Source organism: Tachypleus tridentatus, chromosome 1, assembly GCF_004210375.1.
Source record: "Tachypleus tridentatus isolate NWPU-2018 chromosome 1, ASM421037v1, whole genome shotgun sequence".
NCBI lineage: Eukaryota > Metazoa > Arthropoda > Merostomata > Xiphosura > Limulidae > Tachypleus > Tachypleus tridentatus.
Genome location: NC_134825.1, coordinates 88,285,073 through 88,307,805, shown reverse-complemented (window position 1 = coordinate 88,307,805; position 22,733 = coordinate 88,285,073). Strand labels below are relative to the sequence as shown.

Here is a 22,733-nt window from a genome sequence, read left to right as displayed (position 1 = left end):
AAATAATGTTTCAGTGCCCACTGACTCTACCCACCATGGAGCCCTACGAGGGGACACACTACAATTCCAAACAAGGACACTGCAACAATACCAGGGTTTCATGAGCATTATACCCAAACATCAGCATCAGATATAATGTCCACAACACCTGTTGAGAACATCCAACACTGGTACTTGGTTGACCCTAGCCAAAGTGGACCAGCTGATTGACCCAAGGGGGGCCAACCATTTACAGAAATTAAAGGCCAAAGCAGTGTGTTAGGGTTGGACTCCTCAACCACCAGGATCCTTTCCTCCTCTTCATGGGTCACCAAATATGGCAAATACGTGGGTAGATGTTTAGATTCCAGAGGAGTTAAACTGAAAGATCAGAACCTTCCCTGGGAGGTCCCCTTATCGTGTACAGGAATCCACACCAAGGGGGACTCACAAAGGATAGTGTAAAATATTCATAAGTGTTTGTCAACACAAAATTAAAGAGTAGTTTAAAAAAAACAAAGCAGCCTTTGAATAAGAACATGAGAAAGTAATCAAAATGCTACAATCTCAAATTATCAAGTTAACTGTAGTTACTGATCTGCCAAACATTACTTGGTGAAACGACAGTTTGACTTCTGTTTCATGAGTGCTAATAGAACCATTTCAGTTTAAAATGAATTGCAAACTGTCAGTGGAAATCAAAACATAACAAATGTAAACTTGGTATACTCAGTCTTTTGTGAATTATTTTATCATACAGATTGAAAATTTCCAAAAAACACTGTTTCTAAATATGTTCTTTACATATTTCAGTATAAAGCCAGTTAGAATATATATAAATGCCAGTTATTAATGCAATGCTGGAAGCATGAAGTAACACCTTCATGCAAGGCACAACTGTTCTTCTCTATACTGAATTTGTAGCTGAACAAAGTCACAAAGGAAGTGAGGTGTAGGTGTTTAATTTCACTTATTCACTGGTGTGTATACCTGCTTTACAGTCTTGTTCCCCATTTCTAACCAGCTTGATTCAATAGCAATCAGTTTGTTGTGAAGGTAACCTGGTAGGTTTACAGAGTAATTGTAAACATCAGAGACTACAGCTAAAATTTAATCAAATACAAAAACACAGGATGTTTACATCAGTAAAATTATCCATACATAGTACTCCCAGTCCTAAATTTTCCAATTCATGATCAAATTTTTAACACTTCTCATTTTTGTCATCTTTGCAGTCTGCCAAATTGGAATTACATATATTCTCTTTCGTTACAAAGCTATCCTAAAGAACTGCTGAATCATACAAGAAACTAATGGTTATTCATGTTAGTCTGATTCTTCTGATGTTTTGGAGTCCAGGAATGTGAGACAATGCTTATTTTTATGTTCATTGATCTCTAAGAAACAAAGTGGGAATGTTTCTTGATGCATTAAACATGTGAACAATGGAGGCAGCTACTCCAAGGGTTAACTCTCTAGACTTTAAAACATCAAGAAATTCTGTGCACTACCTGTCCATTCTTGATTGTGGATTCAGACTACCACACCTACAAGTGATGGAGCAGATAAAAATTAACAAGATGATGATGGAGCACTGCAAAAACATTCCACTATCTGTCCTAGAAAGACCTTTCTGTCATTGAAAAGATCCTCAAAATGAGATGGTCACACAAGTAAACATTTCAGTTCTCTTTCCCTGGTGCACATGAAACATGGATTCATTAATTGACAAGTACGCGTTTCTTCTTACATAAAATATTGCTCCTCATGATTTGAGATAGATAGTTGTCTTTTCTTTGGACAAAATAGATATTAACCAGTGACTGCTATTTACCTTCCTACATTTTTAGAATTTTACCTTACCTTTAAATAAAATCTCTTTTGTTTAAGGATACAGTGTTTGCATTTTAACTTAATGTATTTAGGATATTTTTATTTTCAATTTTAACTTTTATTTTTGTGTAGCTCACAAGCATTAAACTCATAAGATAAATATATTAAAGGTTTATCTACCTCTTTCTTACCAGTTCAACATTAGTTTAGGTTTTGTTTTAAATTCTGTACAAAGCTACATGATGACTATCCATGTTAGCCATCCCTAATTTAGAAATGTAAAACAAGAAGAAAGGCAGCTAGTCATCATCACCCACTACTGCCTCTTGGGCTTCTCTTTTACAAATGAACAGTGGGATGTACTATCAAATTATAATGCCTCTACAGCTGAAAGGATTGGCACATTTGGTGTGATTGGAATTCAAACCTATGACCCTCAGATTATGGGTTGAGTGTTTAATCACCTGGCTGTGCCAGGCCTCAAATTCAACATACCCACTAAAAAAATAACGTTTTTTGTCTTGTGTAGCATATCATGATTTGTATTGCTTGTGATAAAGATTTTTGTTGTGAACTGTCTTTGTTTCAACTTTTTTTTTTCTTCTTCATGAAGAACTCAATGTAACTTCAGAACAAAACACAAATAACCTCAATAAATTGATGTTCTCCAAGCCTCCAATTATTACTCCCTTACTGAATATTCTGAAAAAAATCCATGTAGCAGGAAATCTCACACTGAATACCACAAGGAAATTGCAACATTCCAAGTACATCTATTATGCACTAATGACTGGTTCATTTAACTGCATACATATACAAAGACAAACTATCAAGATGATAAATCAGGGCTCTTTGACCACATGGCTGAAACCTGACTGTTGTATGAATTGTTGCATCAGTCTCCTGAAAATTATCTAAACGGTCAAATTCTTAATTTTTGTGATTACTTTTAGGTGTAAAAAATATTGGCTAGAAAGTATAAGCAACATACAAATGAATTATATAAATATTATGTTTCAAATTTCATGTTTGCTATACAAGCTCACCATGCCTTTTATACCTTTTTATTTAAATGAGGAAATTTTCAAAATATTCCATTTATTTTGAATGACACGTGGTTCAGAGAAACATTAAGTTGACTTTATTTCTACTACATTTGTAACTAGAAACTATCTACTCTATCCACCATTAACATTGCTGCAAAATGCTGGACAAAAAAATTCAATGACACAATTTCTTTCTCTAACAGGTCTTTCATATGCTGACTGAAAATAACCAACACATAGTTAAAGCTAATTTGTGTAGATAAACTTGATGTTTCCCATTAACCCTGTATATACTTCTATGCTAAACTGCACATGCCACAACCAGAGTTGCATTCAAAATTTATTTAACACTCCTACGAAAATTGGGGCCTAATAGGCCCCAGAGCAACTTGAAAGGTTATTAATATTAGGCTAATAATTTTGTATTTAAATGAAATTGCCATTTAAATCCATTAATGAATGGATTAACGAGATTCCCACTGTCCCTATCTACTATCTAGCAAAACCACAGCCAGGGGAATGGGCTTGGAGAAATCAGGACTAGAAACGCCTTTTCGTAGGAGTGTTAAGCAACTTAATCATCAGCTTATTTTAATATACTTGGTATTAATACATAACATTTAATGCAATCTTTTATATTATCTAACTTTTAAGTTGTTAATTGAAAAGGATTTTTTTCATTTTACTATTTCATATAACCCACCCTCAATACTATCAATTTCAAAGTCTTTATGCAACAAGAAACACAAACTATGCATAATTACATGCAACAATATAAAATTTAACCTCCTACATTTACAATCTCATGAGTTATCAATATATTTGGCAAACCTACTAGAAATTCTCCTCCTATTTTTATCAGTTTCAAAACAAATACTTGTTTCAAACCAACTTAAATAGATTTTCCTATAATTAAATCTACAATTTTCTTTAGGTGATTAAAGACTAGCATCCATAGTGACTGAGCAGTAAATCTGTAAATTTATAATGGGTGTGTTTTCTTACAGAAAAGCCACATCAGGCTATCTGCTGAGGCCATTGAGGAGAAATGAACCTGATTTTAGCATTGTAAATCTGTAGAGTTACCTCTGTACCAGCAGGGAGCAGATTTATAGTGGGAAAAATCGAGATTCAATAATCATGGTGGGAACAGAGCACAAATACTGCAATAAATAAGCTTTGCACTTAACAGCAAACAAACAGAAAGACCGCAATTGATTATGTTGTTTTGAGCAGTAACAGAAAATTTTAAAACTTTTTTTTAAAAAAAAAACTTAGATTAATTACAGTAGTTTTAAAATATTTCATTCTAGTGAGTGTTATATTGTTTGTGTTCTAAAAGGCATAGCTGAAAACATTTTTTTAAAGAACCAATGTAGTGAGCAAAAAATGAGGCCTACGGAATTAAGCTTACCAGTGCAAAGGTTACGAATATCACATGCGTTCACAAAAAGTTAACAGGCTTTCACTGTGATGTGCTACTTTTAATCCAAGGATCACCACAGCTCCGGTTGGTGTAAGTCTGTCAATAAAACCATAAAATTAAAACGAAAAGAAGAAGAAAAAAGATATTAATCATTTTATTTCATATTTTTCAACATTCATTTCATTATTTATTAATAATTTCGCTACAGTGGTTAGTGTTAAGGTAGAAAAAATAAAAAAAATCATCAACTTTTCATATTCATTAGGAAACATTTGAGGTTATGCATGTGACCAAAAATAACACAAATGGTAATTAATCTAAACTGATTAACTGGTAGAAGAAAGTGAATATGATAATATGTACAAGCCTTGCTACGTAATTAAAAAGTTTTGTAAGGATACGTTTTTCTCTTTTCCTGGTATCTTCAGTTGTGCAAATTTTGACGGTAACCCAACAGTAAATTTGTTAAATTCGTGAATTGCGAAAAGCTATCTTACTTGGTACCACAAATGTTGAATTCTAAAAGTCAAAAGAACAAAAATGAATTAGTCATCGACTTGGCTTGAATATGAAGACAAAGTTGCATTTTTCATCAGACTCACATCACGCTTCAGGGTACTTATTATTCGTTCAGGAAGGAAGCTAAACGTTTAGTTACGTTTACGAAAAACGCATGCGCATAATACTTTTTACTTGGATATGATTTCGACTAAATGTAATTTGATGGGTTTGCTGTAAATGGAATTATTATGATAAGATGTGTTCAGGTCTAATTTGCTTTTGCATACTGATAAATATTTGTGTTAATTTTTTAAACTGAGTAACTTACGATACAGCACCTGCCGTTATGTACTAGCAGTAACACTGGAACTGGAGTAGAAGTATCGACAGTGATAACAGTAGTGGTGTTAGACTGATCGAAGAGTGAGTCTAATACGTTTAATACGTATATGAAAAGTTAGAAATGGCAAACATTCAGCCGTTAAAAGTAATTTTTCATGAAGTGAATTCCAAGAATTTTTGGTTACCACAACATCCACTTTTTGTTGGTATTAACTTGTCAGATATGAAAAAACTAAGACTTAGATTTGAGTCTGGCACACAAATGTTTGATCTTGAATGGGAAACATTTGTTGGAACGTTGATACATAGCAGAATTTTAGAAACAGGGTACTGCAACAATGAAATTAGAATGTTCAATAAGCTAACTCAGTTTGTTAATGTTTTTATTGTAAAAGAAACAATAAATGTTCCAAAAAACTATGATGGAGGTGTTGACAGTACTTGTCAGTTTTCCGAAGATACTCCAGTGGTGAAGTTATATGTGACAGATTTTTTTGTAAAACATTATGGTTTGAATTTGTTGGAGAAGTTTTATTTTAAGCCTGTATACTGTCTTCCTCTTGAGAAGGTAGTGTTTTTAGCAAAATCTGATGAGTGTTATAATTGGGCAACACAAGACAATTGGTGTGATAAATTGTCACTTTCAGTGTGTAACCCTAAAAAAGTACTTTGTCGTTCTGGTGATGTTTTGTTAGGAATGCCAAAGTCATTTGATATTGAAGGCCAACCTAGTATTTCTAAAATACTTGACCTGATTGCTGTTGAGTGTCAGCCAGTGGCCCAGGGTATTCTGACCATAAATACAACAGTTGTAGTAACTAAGTTCAAGCCAGATGATTGTAGAATTGTGAAAAAACCTCAAGAACCTGTTATCAGTTTTAATACAATGCTTCATGTCTTCAGTTACTGTAACAGTTTATTGCCTTATGGATTACTTCTAGGATCTGTCAATCCTTTCTCAGTAGCAGTTCACAAAAACTTACTCCGTCATTCTAACAAAAGAATATTTCATGTTAAGATGTTACCCCAACTTCCTAAGATGTATCTTTTAACAAAAAAGGATCTTTCTTCCATTGATCCTGTAAATTTAATTATAGTGTCTGATGTTTCTCTTAAGGAACTTAATATTGTAAATGGAAGCTGGGTTAAAATAAGCATGTGTATTTGTAAAGATAAACAGACAACTAGAAAAAGTTGGTTAACAGAAGATAGAGAACCAAGGGAAGATTGTTCAAATTATTCAAGAGCTACTGAAAAGGCAAATAGCTATTCAATAGACATTGAATCAGGAATAAGAACTCCAGCAGATAAAGTAAGACTGGTAAGAGTGTTTTCCATAAATACTGATGAAAGCACAGACTTTCCAAAATTTGACATAAGGAACAATGTGGCTTTTATCTCTCCAAATTTATGGTTCAACTTGAATAAACATCCTTCATCTTTTCTTGAATCAGCAGCGAGGCTGAATTGTGAGGTAAGGCTGTTCTGTGTTACCAGATGAATGGTTAAAGTATGGTTCTGGTAACTGTTTTTTGTGTAACTTAAAAGTGTTAAAATTAAATAAAATGTAAGAAAATACAGTACCTTTGAACCAGTATCTTTTTTAAAGTCTTCATTATTACCATGTTTAAGTTTTCCCATGAAAATAATTTATTTAAAAATATAAATTTAAAAACATTTTAAAATCTTATTTCAAACATTTAAGAATATGAAGTGTATCTTACCCAAAATGAAGTTTAATTCAGTCTGTATGACAATTTTATTCACATTTGTTCTTGTATGCTCAGTTGATAGAGCTCAGTCTGGTTTACAACTGGCACAAGGTTCAATTATGCTTGTGGGATATGCTAAAATCAAACTTGCACATGATGCAAATTTATTACAAACAAGAGGAAATTTTCAATGGCACATTTTTATGTTGTGTTATAAAAACTGTTTTCTTTTGGTATTCATTTGTCTCCTTACTAATGATTTTATCCAAATATCAGTTACAATTTCTGTTTCTTCTGCTAATTTATGCATCTCATTTTATATAAACATTCTGTCTAGATTAGAATTGAATGTTGCACCCCGTTTGATCTTGATCTCTGATGGCCAGGAAGTTTCTGATACCCAGTGCATTGCAGGTACTCTAAGCAAAACCTTTTCTCAACATCTAACACTTCTGCTTCATCCCCCATTTTCTTAGCTATCAAGACTTGGGGAGAGCACTCTTTCCTTTCAGGCTAAATAAGGTGTTTCCTTGAGTTGTGCTATCATTATTTGTTCTCTGTTCCTGTATCCTGAAGAGACCTATGATCAGTCAGACCTTGATGCCCTCATTGAACAGTTACCATCTCTCTTTTTAATCCTGGGGGATTTTAATAGATGATAGAAGGGGTGAGAGTAATCTTTTACTGAAACAGCTTTATTTGTTTAATAAGGTGGTTTGGCTTTGAAATGAGTCTTCATGTGGGTATATATAATCAGTTAAAGGGTGTTTAAGAGAAAGTTTGATAAATATTTGAATGGTAAATGCTGGTTTGAGTTGTTTAGTAGTACTTAACTTAGTAGATAGGATGGTCTAGATGTATCAGAAGATTTATTATTGTCCTTTAATGTTGTGTTATAAAAGCTGTTTTCTTTTGGTATTCATTTGTTTCCTTACTAATGAGTTTATCCAAATATCAGCTACAATTTCTGTGTCTTCTGCTAATTTATGCATCTCATTTTATATAAATATTCTGTCTAGATTAGAATTGAATGTTGATTACTTATTCTGAAAGAAGTGCTTAATTGCATACTTTACCAGCAGAAAGTATGGCCTTTTACAAGCTTCTTGAGTCAACACAAATACCAGTGGGTTCTCATTAGTTAATTGTGAATGTCTGCTCCCTCTGTTAATAATAGATTTCCTATATTTGTTACTGGCAGTGCCCTTTATGTATAATTGCAGGGTAAACCATCCTAAAGCAACTTTCCAACAATAAAGGGCAGGATCTATGGAGGTCAATAAACCTTCATCCAATAAAGAAAAAAAAAAGTCAAAAACAAAATACCAGTGGTGTATTCACTCTGATCTTGAGCTCCATCTTGGTGAAGTTGTGCTTCCTGTGGTCCCTGAGGCAAAGTTTTTGGGGCTTATATTTAACCATAAGCTGACTTTCATTCCACACATCAAACAGCTACTCTTCATGTGTCCAAGGGCACTGAACATCCTCTGTGTCCTCTCTTCCACCACTTGGGGAGTGGTTTGATGTTCTGTGCTCAAGATCTATTGTGCCCTCATTCAACTGAAACTGGACTGTGGGTCTCTGGTCTGTGGCTTTGTCAGAACCTTGACCTTGAAGATGTTGGATCTCATTTACCACCTGTGGTTTTGGCTCTGTATGAGGGCTTTCCACACTTTCCCAGTCCAGATTTTGTATGGTGAGTCTTATGAACTTTTTCTTCACCTCTGCGATTTGCAATTGTCTTTACTGTATACTTCAAACTTCAATCTTTACCACAGCATTTCACCTAAAGCTGTGCTTTTCTTCCTCAGTGGATCATGCTTTTTCAGAATTGGTGGTCTGCTACTATTCCTTTTGGCCTTCATATCCAGGCTGAATTATGTCTGTCCTTGGATGATATTGCTGTCTCCACAGGTCAGTTCATCCCACCATGGCTTGTTGCTATTCCCAAGTGTAACCTTTTCTCGAATCATCTTAAAAACTTCTTTTGAACCATCATTCCATTCCCATTTATACATGGGGTAGAAATCCACAGATATTTGTCTCTCATTATCTTTTTCTTTTGATTGTTACATATTCTCAGGATTTTGACTCCCTCTGGTTGCTATACTAGATGCATTTTCTGTTTCATCCCTATCCTGTCTTTGCCACTTGACACACCCTTGGAGGCCGTAGCCATTTGTGTTTCCTTGGGTCATACCATCACTGTTTGTTCTCTATACTTGTCACCCGGAGAGACATATGATCAATCAGACCTTGATTCTCTCATTGAACAGTTGCCATCTCCATTTTTAATCCTGGGGACTTTAATGGACATCATCCCCCCTGTTAAGTGCTGATATTGATGGGAGGGGCTGCTCTGAAGAAAAAATGTTTTCTGATCACAATCTTTCTTTTTCCAATACCAGTCCTTATTTTCATGCATCTAGTCAGTCCTTTACCACTATTGATCTCTCAATTTGCTCCCCTACACTATTCTTCCATTCTTCATGGAAGGTTGACAATACTCCACAAGGCAGTGACCATTTTCCTATAATTTTGAGAGAGACTAGTCGTGGCCAATGCTACCCAACCCACATGTACTGGTGGAAGCTGGATCACACAAACTGGCCCTCTTTCACTGCTCTTGCAGAACTTGATCCTGCCATCATCTGTAAGCCATCAATAGATGACTGTGTGTCAGCAGTAACTGACTGTATTCTACAAGCAGCTGCTCAAGGTATTCCTAAAACCTGGACACATTTTCCATGATGTCCTCATCCGTGGTGGAATCCTGCCTGCCACATGGCACAGAAGGCTCAAAAACAAGGCCTGGGATACTTTTTGTAGATATCTCACACTCTCAAACTGCATTGCTTTCCAGCAGATCAGTGCACATGCTTGGTGGGTAAGACATCAAAGCCAGAAGGAATCTTGGATTAAGTTTGCAACTAGCATATCTTTTACCACCAGTTCCAAATTCATATGGGACAAGATTCAAAAGGTCAGTGGGCAATATAATTCTGTCCCCACTTGATCTTGCTCCCTAATGGCCAGGAAATAGCTGATACCTGGAGCATTTCTGGTTCTTCCTTTACCTTCTTAGCCATCAAGACTCAGACAGAGCAATCACCTCTTTCCTTTTGAACTGATTGTCTCTATGACTATAATTGTACCTTTACACTGGTGGAACTCAAACTGGCCCTTCATTGGTTTGGCAGTAATCAGTTGGACCTGATGATGTGCACTATGAAATGCTGTGCCATCTATCTCCTGCTTCTCTTGCTATTTTTCTGATTGTTTTTAACCACATCTGGCAGGATAATGTTTATCCTGAAGCCTGGTGTCAGGCTATTGTTCTAACTTTCTCTAAGCCTGGGAAGGATCCCGAGATTCCTTCAAACTACCGTCCACTTGCTTTGACAAGGTGTCTCTGTAAGACCTTTGAGAGGACGGTTAATGCTCGTCTTGTTTGGTTCCTCGAATCAAATAACCTTCCCTTGCCCACCCAGTGTGGGTTCTGACGACAACACTGCACCATGGACTACCTGATTCAACTTGAAACATCAATCAGAGAAGCCTTTTTGAAATGACAACATCTTGTATCAATATTCTTTGACATTGAGAAGCTTATGATACAACATGAAGGTATGGCAATTTGCACAACTTCCATATCTTTGGGTTACATGGCCATTTGCCCATTTTTATTAAAAAATTTTAATGGACAGGAGATTTCGAGCTCATGTGGGTTCGACACTTTCCTGTTCTTTTCTACAGGAACTTGAAGTCCCTCGGGGCTGTGTTTTGAGTGTCACACTTTTCAGTATAAAGATTAATGCCTTCACTGAACAACTCCCTCTCATTGTTGCAAACAGGCCCTGTGTTGATGACTTTCACATCTCATGTCAGTCATCAAACATGAGGTATATTGAGTGGCAGCTACAGACTGCCCTCAATAATTTACTGAAGTGGACCACAGCAAACAGCTTTAACTTCTCTCTTTCTAAAACTGTTTGCATGCACTTTTGCTGCCAACAGGGTATTCACCTTTATCCTGAACTTCATATCAATGAAGTTGTGCTGCCTGTAGTCTCTGAGACAAAGTTTTTGGGACTTATATTTGACCTGTAAGCTGACCTTTATACCACACATCAAGCAGCTCTGGGTCATGTACAAGAGCTCTGAACATTCTCCGTGTCCTCTCTTCCACCACTTGGGGAGCAGATCGATGTTCTGTGCTAAAGATATATCATGCTCTTATTCAGTTGAAACTAGACTATGGATTACTTGTCTATGGCTCTGCCAGAACCTTGGCCTTAAAAATGCTGGACCCCATTCATCATCAAGGACTTCAGTGCCGTACTGAGGCTTTCCACACTTCCCCAGTTCAGAACTTATGCATGGAGTCTCATGAAGCTTTTTTGCACCTCTGTCATTTACAGCTGTCTTTACTATATGCCTTGAAACTTTTTTCCTTACCAAAGCATCCCACCTGGGGTTGTGTTTTCCTTACTTGGTGGGCCAGACTTTTTCAGAACAGGTGGTCTGCCATTGCTCCTTTTGGCCTTTGTATCTAGGTGCAGTTGGATGAATTGGGTCTGTCCTTGGATAATATTGCTGTATCCACTGGTCATCCCCTCCCACCATGGCTTCTTACAGTCTCCATATGTGGCCTATCTTTATATCATCTGAGAAAAGCAGACATTCCCAATTGGAAATACTGTCTGTTATTTGCTGAACATCTTTCAAACTATCCTTCTATTCCTAATTATACAGATGGTTCAAAATCAGGGGACTGTTTGGTCTCTGCCATGGTTTGTTGTGGTTCAGTGGTTGTGCGCAAAATCCACTTTACAGTTTCTGTGTTCACTGCTGAACTGTACACTATTTCTCTTGCCCTGAATCACATAGAAGCTAAGCAGTACTCCAACTGCACTACTTATACTGACTTGCTTAGTTCACTACTGGTCCTGGAATCACTTCATGTTAGTTCACACCCTGTTCTCACCTATATTCAAAACTTGGCCCATTTCTCTTTAACATCTAATTCTATCCAGTTTTTCTAGATACTGGGCCACATTGGTATTAGTAGGAACAAGCTCACCAACACCACAACTAAATCTATCTGCTCTGGCACTATCACTACTGTGCCTGTCCCATACATGGACTATAGTCCTGTATTCAATGCTCAGCTCTGTGCCAGCTGGCAATCAACTTGGAGTGAGCAATGCAAAAAGAAGCTTTTCCAAATGAAACCCTATATTGGACTTTGGCTGTCTTGCTTCCATAAGGATTGGAAAGAGGAAGTTGTTCTAACTAGACTACGCATTGGCCACAGTTTTTTAACTCATTGTTTTCTTTTATCTGGAACTTATGCACCAATATGTAGTCTGTGTAACGCTTAGGTCACAATAAGCCACATTTTACTTTCTTGCTGTCGTTATGACTCTCAACGATAGCACCATTTTAAACACATTCTGCCCCAAGGTTTGTCTTTAACATTAGACAGTGTTATTGGTGATGGTGATACTGTCCATCTTGGAAATTTTTTTAGTTTTTTAAAGGCCACTCATCTTTTTAATGCTATTTAAGTTTTTTAATTTATATATTAGACCTTTTTCAATGTGATTCCATTTTAAGAATCAAAGTACATCTAGTTTGATTTGAAATTAGAAAATGGTCATAATGTCCAATAACTCAAATCCAGGACTGGAAAGGCCAAATTCATGTGACTAACGCTGCTGTTTGAACTATCCATTTGAACTACCCGTTAGTCATCCTGGTGAGCTATTATTAAACTTTTGTTACAAGGCTTTTGAAACATTTATTAATTTACTTTTTGAAAATGGTCATAACATTAAATAACTTGGAACCAAGACTGGAAAGGCTAACTTCAGGTGACTGATGGTGGTTTTTATTTTTACATGTTAGTCTTCCTGGCGAGTAATGATAATTACAGTTATGCTACAGAAAGTCCTTTACAACTTTTATTACTGTAGTTTTTATTACTGTACATTGGTTTTATACTATTTGTTTTTTTTTAAACTTCGTTTTGTTTTACCTTAATTTCCTTTTATGAATTTTACTAAATTTACTTTGATTTTAACTTTTTACTGGATATTTGTTGCAGATAGCCTAGCTGCTTTGTGCCATAAAACACCAAGTCAACCAATCAATCAAAATTTTTCGTCATCCTCTTCCCTCTAACAGGATTCTCCCAGGTGGCTGGTTTTGCCTCTGAGTATGCTTATTTCTCAAAATCTGCATTGACTCAGGAGAAGTTGAAATCACTCAATCCATCTGCCCTGGTTCTATCACCTGCCATTGTTGATATGGGGAGTCCTCAATTGCTTCATCCAAACCATACCATTCCATGGACTATTTTGTAAAAAAGCTGACACCAAAAAAGTACTTACCTACTTCTTTGGCTCACATTTATTGGCTTTTCAAAATAGGAGTTTGCTGTCATCTATTGCATTGTATTGTCTTAAGTAAAAGACCTGTCCAGCAGCTGTCAAAAGGGGATCTTGGCACTTATTTGGATCTCCCCAGAGGAAATTTAGCCCCTCTTTCAAGTCGGGCATGGAAGACCTTTGTGAATTACTAGTTCCGAGTCACCAAAATGGTGAACCTTGGAAAGTTCATCACTGATTGTGTGCAGCACAATATGGTGGGAGGTATAGTAGTGGTGGCAGTTTCTAAATTGTGTTGGTCCCTCCTCCAGAAGCAAAATGGATTAATCACCCTATCTTGGTTTGCTCAGTTATGTTGAGGTTAGATGCAGTACTTCTTGATTTATTGACTACTTCTGTGTGAATGATCAATTAATCATTTAATAATTCTACCCATCCCAGCAGCACTTAAGCCTCTTTTGTCTTTTTTCTTTCTTCCTTCTGAACAAAGAGTATACCCTGGTTGAGATGAAATGCAATCTCCCAGGGGTGTATCCCTATGAACTCCTTACCTTCAGATATTACACTCCATGGGCTTTTCCCTCAGGGTACTTTCTGAATGGAGCTCATCTGAATTTAATTGTTGCATCGATACTTCCACAATTTCAGGGTAGGGTTCTATTTATTCTGTGTGTGAAAGGAATATCGAGCACAAGCTCCTGAGCAAACATCCTTGCTGGGTCTGGTGTGTGAGGATAAGGTATTATTTTGGAAGTTAACACTTTCCTTAGCTGAAAATGTAATTCAGGTAGATTCTTACTTTTTGCACCTTCCCACTCACCTTCTTTGTTTTTGTGCACTTTCTTTTTGCTTCACCTGAAAATGAAGTTAGTTTGAGTGCAGTTGCATGAGGGGAGTTACTGTACAAGGAGATTTTGTCACCTTCCTATTGGTGGAGGGTTGCCATTGCAGATAACATTAAACACGATGTTTAGATGGGAATTAGCTCAAGGCCACTGGCATTCAAATCTCATGCACAAATGTATGAATGTTCAAGCTAGTATGTGTATGGAGATGAGTGTCTATTGGAAATAATTTATCAGGTAAGGAAAATATTAATTTTTAATTCTAGGTATTAGAGAAAAATGGTATATTTGACTAGGACACAAAGTGAACTTTCCAGTTATATTTTTGTTTCACTGTAGAGTTAAAAATAAAGTTGTTGGTATTTTTGTATTATATTTTTTGTTTGGGACCCATTTTGGGATCAGATATTTGGTGATGTCTCAAATAAAAACCATTCAACCTAGAGACATGAAACATGATTAAATAATACATATTTATGGCATCAACATATCTGAAAATTATCTTCACAATTGGAAAAGATCTGATTTGAGAGGCTCCTGAAGAGATTGATTTGACATGGACTGACTCACTTTTGATTTTTTGAAATGTATATATAAAATCATACTTTCTTGTTACTTCCTAAAGAAGTGATTCTGTTTAAAGATGACTAAAGGTAAATATATTTTGAGAATTTGGATTTTTTTTTAAAGGAACAGTGGAATAAGATTTCAACTTTGAAATCTAATTTTAACCTTTGTTTTTGTGTTGGTAAAACCATATTTAACTTTAGCATTAGAATTGATATATTTTAAATCTCTGAAAAAATAATAAGCAAACATTCTGACAAAATTTCATGAGGAATTAAAAGTTTACATTTCATTTTGGAACAAAGCCATGTTACAATGTGTCAAAGTTATATTTATTTCCCACTTAGTGCTGTATATTTATCTATGGATTAAATCATTCTAATATAACCAGGGAATGCTTACCCAAGAAGATTTGCCTGAAGATGACTTAGAGAAAGTGGAGATTTCACCTCCTTATGCAAATGAGCTGCATTTGTCTCTTGTTCAGTCTCCAGCCTATACCTCTTTCAGTGACTTACTTTTGCTGAGTAAATATTTTGAAATTGACAGGTAGACCTTGTTAATGCTCATTTGCTGCTTATTCATAATTTGTTTAAAAGTTATATCTAGTATGATAAATAATTTTCACTTTTTCAGATACAATGCCATATCTCCTCTCACATAGTAACCTTCTCAATTTGTGCTGACCCTTCTATATGCATATTTTTCACTTGACAATAGCTGTGAGGATCCCACTTAACATCAAGTGTTTATGAATAGTATAGTTGAATTGTAGCATGTCGTTTGTTTGTCTTTCTTAGACATAAAATTTTCCTACCTTTGTCTTTCATATTGTCTTTTTCCATTATTTTTCCTCCTTTAACTTTCTGTGGTAATCCACTATTCCCTGTGGGTGTTTTGGCAGATGTTCATTCACTTATCTTTTATACAGTGAGGTGTTGTTCTTGCTTAGCCTTTTTACTTCATATATGGTTGATCTGTCACTAGAGCTGATTCTGGCATGAATCACTTGTTATATAGTTGCTTTACTCTCCTTTTATCTCATGTGCCTTCGTGTGGTTCCTTTAATAATCTGCGTAATTTACTTGTGTGCTCATTTCCTGGTGCCATGTTATTCCTTATCCTCACTGGTTTATCCTTCCTCTCATGCTCCATTTTTCCATCTCTCAATCTCCTGTCCACTTTCTTCCTCTTCTCTCTTTCTTATCCCTTCCCATTTCTTTCCTTCCACCACTTGTAGACTTTGGTGTTGTCGGTCTAGGTAGTAACTTTCCTTTCGGCTTGGGGCCAGTAGGATCTATTTCTTTTAGTTTAAAGGCCTTTGCCTTCCATTTGAAGCCAGTTGTTTGGTCTTCCTCTTCTTCTTCATTGTCTCCTGCTCCTATTATATTACCTCCTCCAAAGGATCTTGTTTCTTACTAGTGTTGGTTGTAATGGCTAGAGTTGTTGTTGTATAAGTTTTTCCTCATTTTCCAGGATCATAACCCTATCTCTTTGTGGTTCCCAAGGAATCTGTAAATAGGTGTTAGATCTTACATTTTTCATGTCTTGCTTAGTTTCTCATCCTCTCTCACTTTTCTTTGAGGGCTTTCTCACTCTGTAATGGTATTTTGCTACATGTCTTAGATAGTTATTTTCTCATTTTGCTCCATCCCAACAAGCCTCTTATGGCCATTCTCTTCTTCTCCTTTACAAGATGGCATATTTTGTTTGATTAGTCAACTTAGAGAAGTCATATTTTTTACACATTTTGTTTATCATTCACATCTTCAGAGGGTTCAGCCCTCTCCTCTTCTTTTGAGTGACTTGGAGCAATAACCTCTCCTTCCATATGAATATGGGAGGTTCTCTCTCTTTTGAGGACTTGAGCATCAATGGAATCTCATATACACGAGTTGTGCTCATTTGTGGTGCCTACAACGAACTCTGAATGATAACTGGTCCTTTGCTTCGGATACTTTGTTCTTAACTTTCTCCTTCCTTACTCAAAGACTTCACCTGGTGATTTATTGAAACTGCTCCTTTAGTGGCTATTTCTTTTCCTTCTTCTCACCCAGTTATCCTCCTGTTGCCAGATGCCTTTTTGAAAAGAGGAGGGGGAGATGGGTCAACTTTCACATCCATTTAGGTCAGTGTTACCACAATATACCATCCCTTTATATCCATCTCACTCTTTCTGTTTTCACACAATCAACATCCATTTTCTGGTCTCATTCTTTAAAAGTGCATTTCATTGCATGTTTTATACTGGGTGCTCTGAATCTTATTGTAAATTATCTTTCAAATACTGCTGAGGTACTGCCTGTGAATTGCTCCTTCAGTTCTTTGTTGTTCATACAGCTGCACTCTCAACTGGACACTCTTTATCCTTTATGGCCATCTGTTTATCTTTCTTTAGCTCTAATTGGGGATGCATTCAGTCAGGACTGGTCCATCCTTCTTCTCCAAGTTTACCCTCCTACTTTTCTTCATTCATTTGAGTCTTTTTTTTTAACTCCATACTGGCTGAATTAGCCATGGTTTCCTCTCTTGCACCTTCTCCTGTCCTTTGCTCCTCTTCCTCTATGTCTGTCACCTCGTACTTCTTCAATCTGGCTCATCACTCTAACTTCATGTGTGGTTTTGTCTGTTCTCTTGGGTAACATTCTAGGCTCTCTTCGTATGTAGCCTTCCATCTTTTCACATTTTAACATTCTAGGCTCTCTTCGTATGTAGCCTTCCATCTTTTCACATTTTTCATTGGCTATTCAACGGAGACTTTTACGTTTTGACCATGACTGGTTACTGGACAGCTCTACCTAATACTTTTGGGTTTTCTTGTTATTGTCAAGTATTGTCTTCTGTCTTTTCCTCCTTCATTCTTTTTGCCACAGTTGTTCTCCTTGACTTGCAGTCCTTCCTGATTAGAACCTGAATGTTGTTCTACATACCCTTACCTTTCCTCTGTTTGAACCTTTAGCCTTTTGTTCCTTGTAATATCTTTCACATACAGTTTTTTTTTCCTGTAACTGTAAAACGTATGACATATGTAAGCTATTGGTGCTTCTTGTATGTTTTTACTTCTGTTTTTCACTATTATTCTTATTGTGTCCCAAATCATTTTCTCTTTCCCATCCATGTGATTCATTATTTGGTCCACTCCTTTTCATGCTCTTGTCTATTTATTATTTGGTATTCCTCATCTATCAGAGATATTGTTCCCATTGCTTTCAAAAGATATAGCAACTTACCCATTTAACCTATGCTTCATTGGGTGTAGATTCACATCACATTTTTCAAATATCTTCCCACCAAATCTGATACCTTACTCTTTCTTTATGGCTATTCACTTCCTTCATTTCTTGGAAGAGTTTGTTCAGGCTGGTATGTGGATTACCCCACCTTTCATAGCACATTATTTTTTTTCTTCTTCTGGTCTTCTCTCTTCTTTAGGATATTGACTTCTTCCTATTGCTATTCTACATACCCTTACTAACGTTTAATGACTAAGATTTCTTTTAATATATCTTACCTTTACAGTGACCTTTTTTACATATCTGGACCCAATTCAATGATAAGTAATGTATGTTTGGATATACGTAGCTTTAAATTCTCACCTTGTGACCTTTTTTAATGCTTCCTGATGAGATGATGTGTTCCACAAGACAGTTTGAGGGTTGCTTCTGGTATATTCTTCATAACTAAGGTCCATTTCAGACACTAACATTTCATGAACTATCATAAGTAACTTTTTTTTCCAGCTCCTACAACTTGTAGGACCTAATATTGTTAATGTTATATTGTATTCCAAAAATTAAACTAGTGGATGAAATTATTTGCAATTTGACAAGCACTTTCCTAAAAGTATATAGTAGTTAAAAAAAACAACAACCTTTATTTGCACTGAGACTCTGAATAGTTCACCTTGCAGGGGGATTTTCCATTGAATATAAAAATACCAGTTATTATTTTACAGTTTTAAAATTTGATTTGCATAATCCCCAGAACTTCCTAAATAAATATCAAAAGTTTTTTTGAGAATATATGTTTTTATTTTTTACTTTCTCTAACATTTTCTTAGGGTCATATGTTCAATTTCACATCTTTACATTTTCACTTATAGTTTATTTTTAATATTGTTTCCTTTCCTATTCTTTACTATTGATTATTTATGCAAACACATGTCAGTGAGTGTCCCATGGGTGATTTAGCATTATCTATTACAGACAGTTTAGCTTGCAGCAAAAGTGTTTACACTTGCTTACAAAATGTGCATTGAACAAGGCAAAGCACTGAATACATTTTAATAATTATCAAACCTTTCAGATATGAATTTTCAAACACAAATAATACATAAATAACTCAGATACAAAAATAAAACTTAAATGCAATTTAACTATCCAACTAATATATATATACAAGGTTAGAAGAACTAGTTTTATGGATAATGATCTCAAACAATGTACTTAGTAATTGGACACTTTTAGCATCACCTTTTTTTACATTGCATGAGATCACAAAAAATGTTGGAGGAACATTTCAAAATACTCTTTCTATTTGTTATGATCATGCCATTCAAATCCAAAGGAGGCTTATCTAAGTAACTTTTGTACCACTTCTTCCACCATTTCAGTGTGGAATTCTAGCTATTATATGGGAAGAACTAATAAATAGTACTGGGAGTTAACATTTTCCAATACTGAAAATGTTTTTTTAATAGATACATATCTCTTCTCACACTTCTCACTCATCCTTCCAATTTTTGATGTGTCTTTTCTTGACTACTCTGAAAGTGATGATTGTGCTGTGCATGTACAGGGAGTCATTTGCTATAGGAGGGTTTGTTGGACTCCTGTTAGTGGATGGTTGTTGCATATTTATTTGTATGCTACAATGCAACTATACAATGTGTGAAGTGATCTTAGATAGGAGCTTCAAGGTTAGTGGGGAACAAATGTTGAGCATATAGAAGGTAGTACAAATTGAGGAAAGCTATTATGTGAGTAGAGGTAAGTATTAGAAATACATTTGCAGTATTGGAAAATAACATTTTTAGCAGTAATTCAAGTTGCAAATTGTGTAATTGTCAATAAGTTCAGAAACAGTCTTCCACAACTTTAATAAATTGATAAATTTGAATCAAACTGTTTTTAAATTTCTTACACATTTATTTGAGTAGTGTTTATTTGGTATAAAAAGTGGAGAAATGGTGTATTTTTTATAAGGATTCATTGGCAGTTTTAATGTCAATTTAATGGCCTTTGAATATTGTTTAAGCTACTTGTTTAAAGGAAGCTTCAAACATTTTACTGAAGTTATGTACTATCAATAGAATGTTAAATGCACTCTGTAAATACATTTATAGATACATTGATATTACAATTAACAACTCTTAAGTGATATTTTAAGAAATAGATTATGTTACAATGAAAAGAAACAGTTAAGCAGTGAATAAATGTGTACCAATATTTTTGCACAAATAACTTTCTGTTATTCGTTATTTTCTTATGCACTAGTGTCTATTGTATGATTATATGAAATATTTTGTTGTAGATACTGTGAAAGTTAGCCTTGTGTTCTATTTATGTAATGTAATTTCTTATATATTATATATACATGTATAATTATTCAGTATTCTAAATATTGAAAGCGAGACATCATTTAGATCTTAAAGTTAAGGAAATTTTGTCAACAGGTAAAAATAAATACTGTTAGCATTTTACTTTTACATTAAAAGTCATTATTGTTGTGGTCACTTTTGAATTGCAAAAGTTAGTATATTTTTGAACCACAGTTTGTTTTGTGATGATTTGAGTATAAAAACTGAGTTTATGATGAGAAGCCAAATGTTTACATAAACATCAGCATCTGTGCTTGAAAACAGTAGCTTCCATTTCACATCAGCTTACTCTCTTGGTATCTGATTGACAGTTACTTTCATTTCCCCGATGTCAGTTTTATTGCATTTGCAGGGCAGCACTCTGAATGTTTTTGTTTCTTGGAATTATTGCAATGTGAAGTCTTGTAAAGATCTTTAAAATACTTTTGCTATGTTTTTAAAAAAATTCTGGTTTTAAATTTCTTACAAATTATCCTGCAGTTGTGTTTAGATAAAAAATAGATAAATTATGGCAAAGTGTTCATCTAAAGGGTTCAGTAAAAAGGCCTTCAGCTTCAATGAGTTTTTTAATGAACTGCTTAGGAAAACCATCAGCTTGGAAGAACTTGATGATATTGATTTCATGTTTCAAACTTTCAGCATCATACTTTCTCTTTTCTTATTTTTTTTTCTAAGTTATGTTTTATTGAATGCAGATGTCTAGTAATATCATGGTTTGACTTAAAACTCAGTTTTCTGCCCAAATTTTTATTTTGTCAGCTTAAATGTTGGAGAAAATGTGGTTGTGTAGCTATTTGATGAAGGTATCATCTACATGGTATTTCAGGTTTGAGGCTTCAGTTTAACTGGTTCTAGCTTGTCATCCAAATTCAGACATGAAAAGGTTGCTGGTGGTTGGTTAAAGGCCATGAATAAAAAGCATGTCTTAAAATATGTGGTTTCAAGGCTGTTGGAGATGAGTTTCATAATTTAATCAAATGAAGCTAGGTCACAGACTTAAACAATGATCCATATCTAATATTTATCTGATGACTGAGCAGATAAGGAACTTGTGTTTAAAACAAAACTGGAAGCTGCTTTTAAAATATGGATAGTCTGAATTATTTTAAAGATAAATAATTCCTTTCAGTTTTAGAGATTCAGTGATTATATTTTTAAACAGATTTATTCAAAATACATCATGTTTAATTATTAAAATATATATGACATTTTAATTTACTCTTAATTTGTGAAACATTATATTGGAGTGTAAACTACTTTGAACACTTCTTAGTGAGATCAATACAGGAGTTTATGGCCTCTATTTTTAAATTCATGTGTTAAAACTTGAATGACTGGTTAATGATAAAGAAAGGAAAGATAATTAGTACATAAAAAGTATTTTTCTAAATCAAGCATGTCAAATGAAACTATTTGTTTGAAACATGTTCCCATTGTTATTCCCTTTGTGTGTCACTCAGTGACAATTTTATGAATTTCATATTCAATTAAAAAATCCAGGGTTTAATTCTCTATGGTAAGCAGAGTGAAAATAGCCTTTTGTCTACCTTTGTACCAAGAAAAAATGACAGTTTTTTAATTTATTTATATTTTACTTATAATAAGGGCCAGCATGACCATGTGGTTAGGGAACTTGACAATCGCAATCCCACCAAATTATGTCAGCATTATAAAGTTGTGATCTATCCAACTCTTCATTGATAAAAGAGTAGCCCAAAAGTTGGCAGCTGGTGGTGATGGCAAGCTGCCTCTTCTCTAGTCTTACACTGCTAAATTATGGATGAGTAGCATCTCATGTAGCTTTGCATGAAATTGTAAACAAAAGCTAATACTTTTTTGCTTCTCAGCTTAAACACTGTTAAAACATACTTTTATAGACCTCTCTGTTTTGATATTTTTATTAGAGAACAACTATTGTGAATAGTCATAGTAAACTGTTTTTAATTTTGTGGTCTAAATAAGGATTGTTTGTATTGTAAAGTATACTTGTCAATTTTTTGTTGTTTTGATATTTGCTAGAGGGAGCTCATCATTATGATGATGTTAAGATCTAGAAAGTCCAGAGTCAGTAGTTAGTAAGCTCAGTAGTGAGTTAATGAGTTAAGTGAAGTATTCAAAGAGTAACTCATTTCAGCATTAATTGTGAGAGTTATTGCATTTATTAAGAAACTCGATCAATCAGTGAAGGAATTATATAAGTAAATTAGATACCATTAATCTTGGAATATCTGTTCAAATGTAATATTTTAGGTTAAGCCTGTAAGCAAACTAGCCTTTCATAAATTTTATTGGAAAAATAAATCATTTCTTTTATCATTAAGTGAATTGGACTCAGAATTTTTACCAAATAATTGAAAAGAACTTGCCAAATGGTAGGATGTTTTACAATAGGTTTATAACAAATTGCTATCTAGCTCACAAATTTCCTTCTGTCTCTTCTACAATATTAAATAACTAGGAAAGTCAATGCTATTAATTCTACTATTTAACT

At 34.8% G+C, this 22,733-nt stretch overlaps 2 protein-coding genes across 14 annotated transcripts in view; one reads left to right on the top strand and one right to left on the bottom strand.

The window, feature by feature from the left end:
- Nucleotides 1-5,234, bottom strand: part of LOC143255097 (cyclin-dependent kinase-like 1) — an 84,413-nt gene extending 79,179 nt beyond the window's left edge. For 2 of the 12 annotated variants that reach the window (XM_076510303.1, XM_076510335.1), the window contains exons 1-2: nt 5,114-5,233; nt 4,273-4,380 (exon numbers count right to left, since the gene is read on the bottom strand). The gene's annotated coding sequence lies outside the window, so the exon portion shown is untranslated. Of the gene's footprint in view, nt 1-4,272; nt 4,381-4,647; nt 5,019-5,113 lie in introns of those variants that run through there. The other 10 variants (XM_076510266.1, XM_076510282.1, XM_076510352.1 and 7 more) reach the window with 8 other exon arrangements.
- Nucleotides 5,235-5,248: 14 nt separating this feature from the next.
- The window catches only part of Pex6 (peroxisomal biogenesis factor 6), a 76,635-nt gene continuing 59,150 nt past the window's right edge, over nt 5,249-22,733 (top strand). For both annotated transcript variants that reach the window (XR_013030439.1, XM_076510217.1), the window contains exons 1-2: nt 5,249-6,601; nt 15,035-15,192. Coding sequence is in view for 1 of the 2 variants with exons in the window: in XM_076510217.1 (XP_076366332.1) it covers nt 5,249-6,601; nt 15,035-15,192 (1,511 nt within the window). In the remaining variant the exon portion in view is untranslated. The remainder of the gene's footprint in view (nt 6,602-15,034; nt 15,193-22,733) is intronic.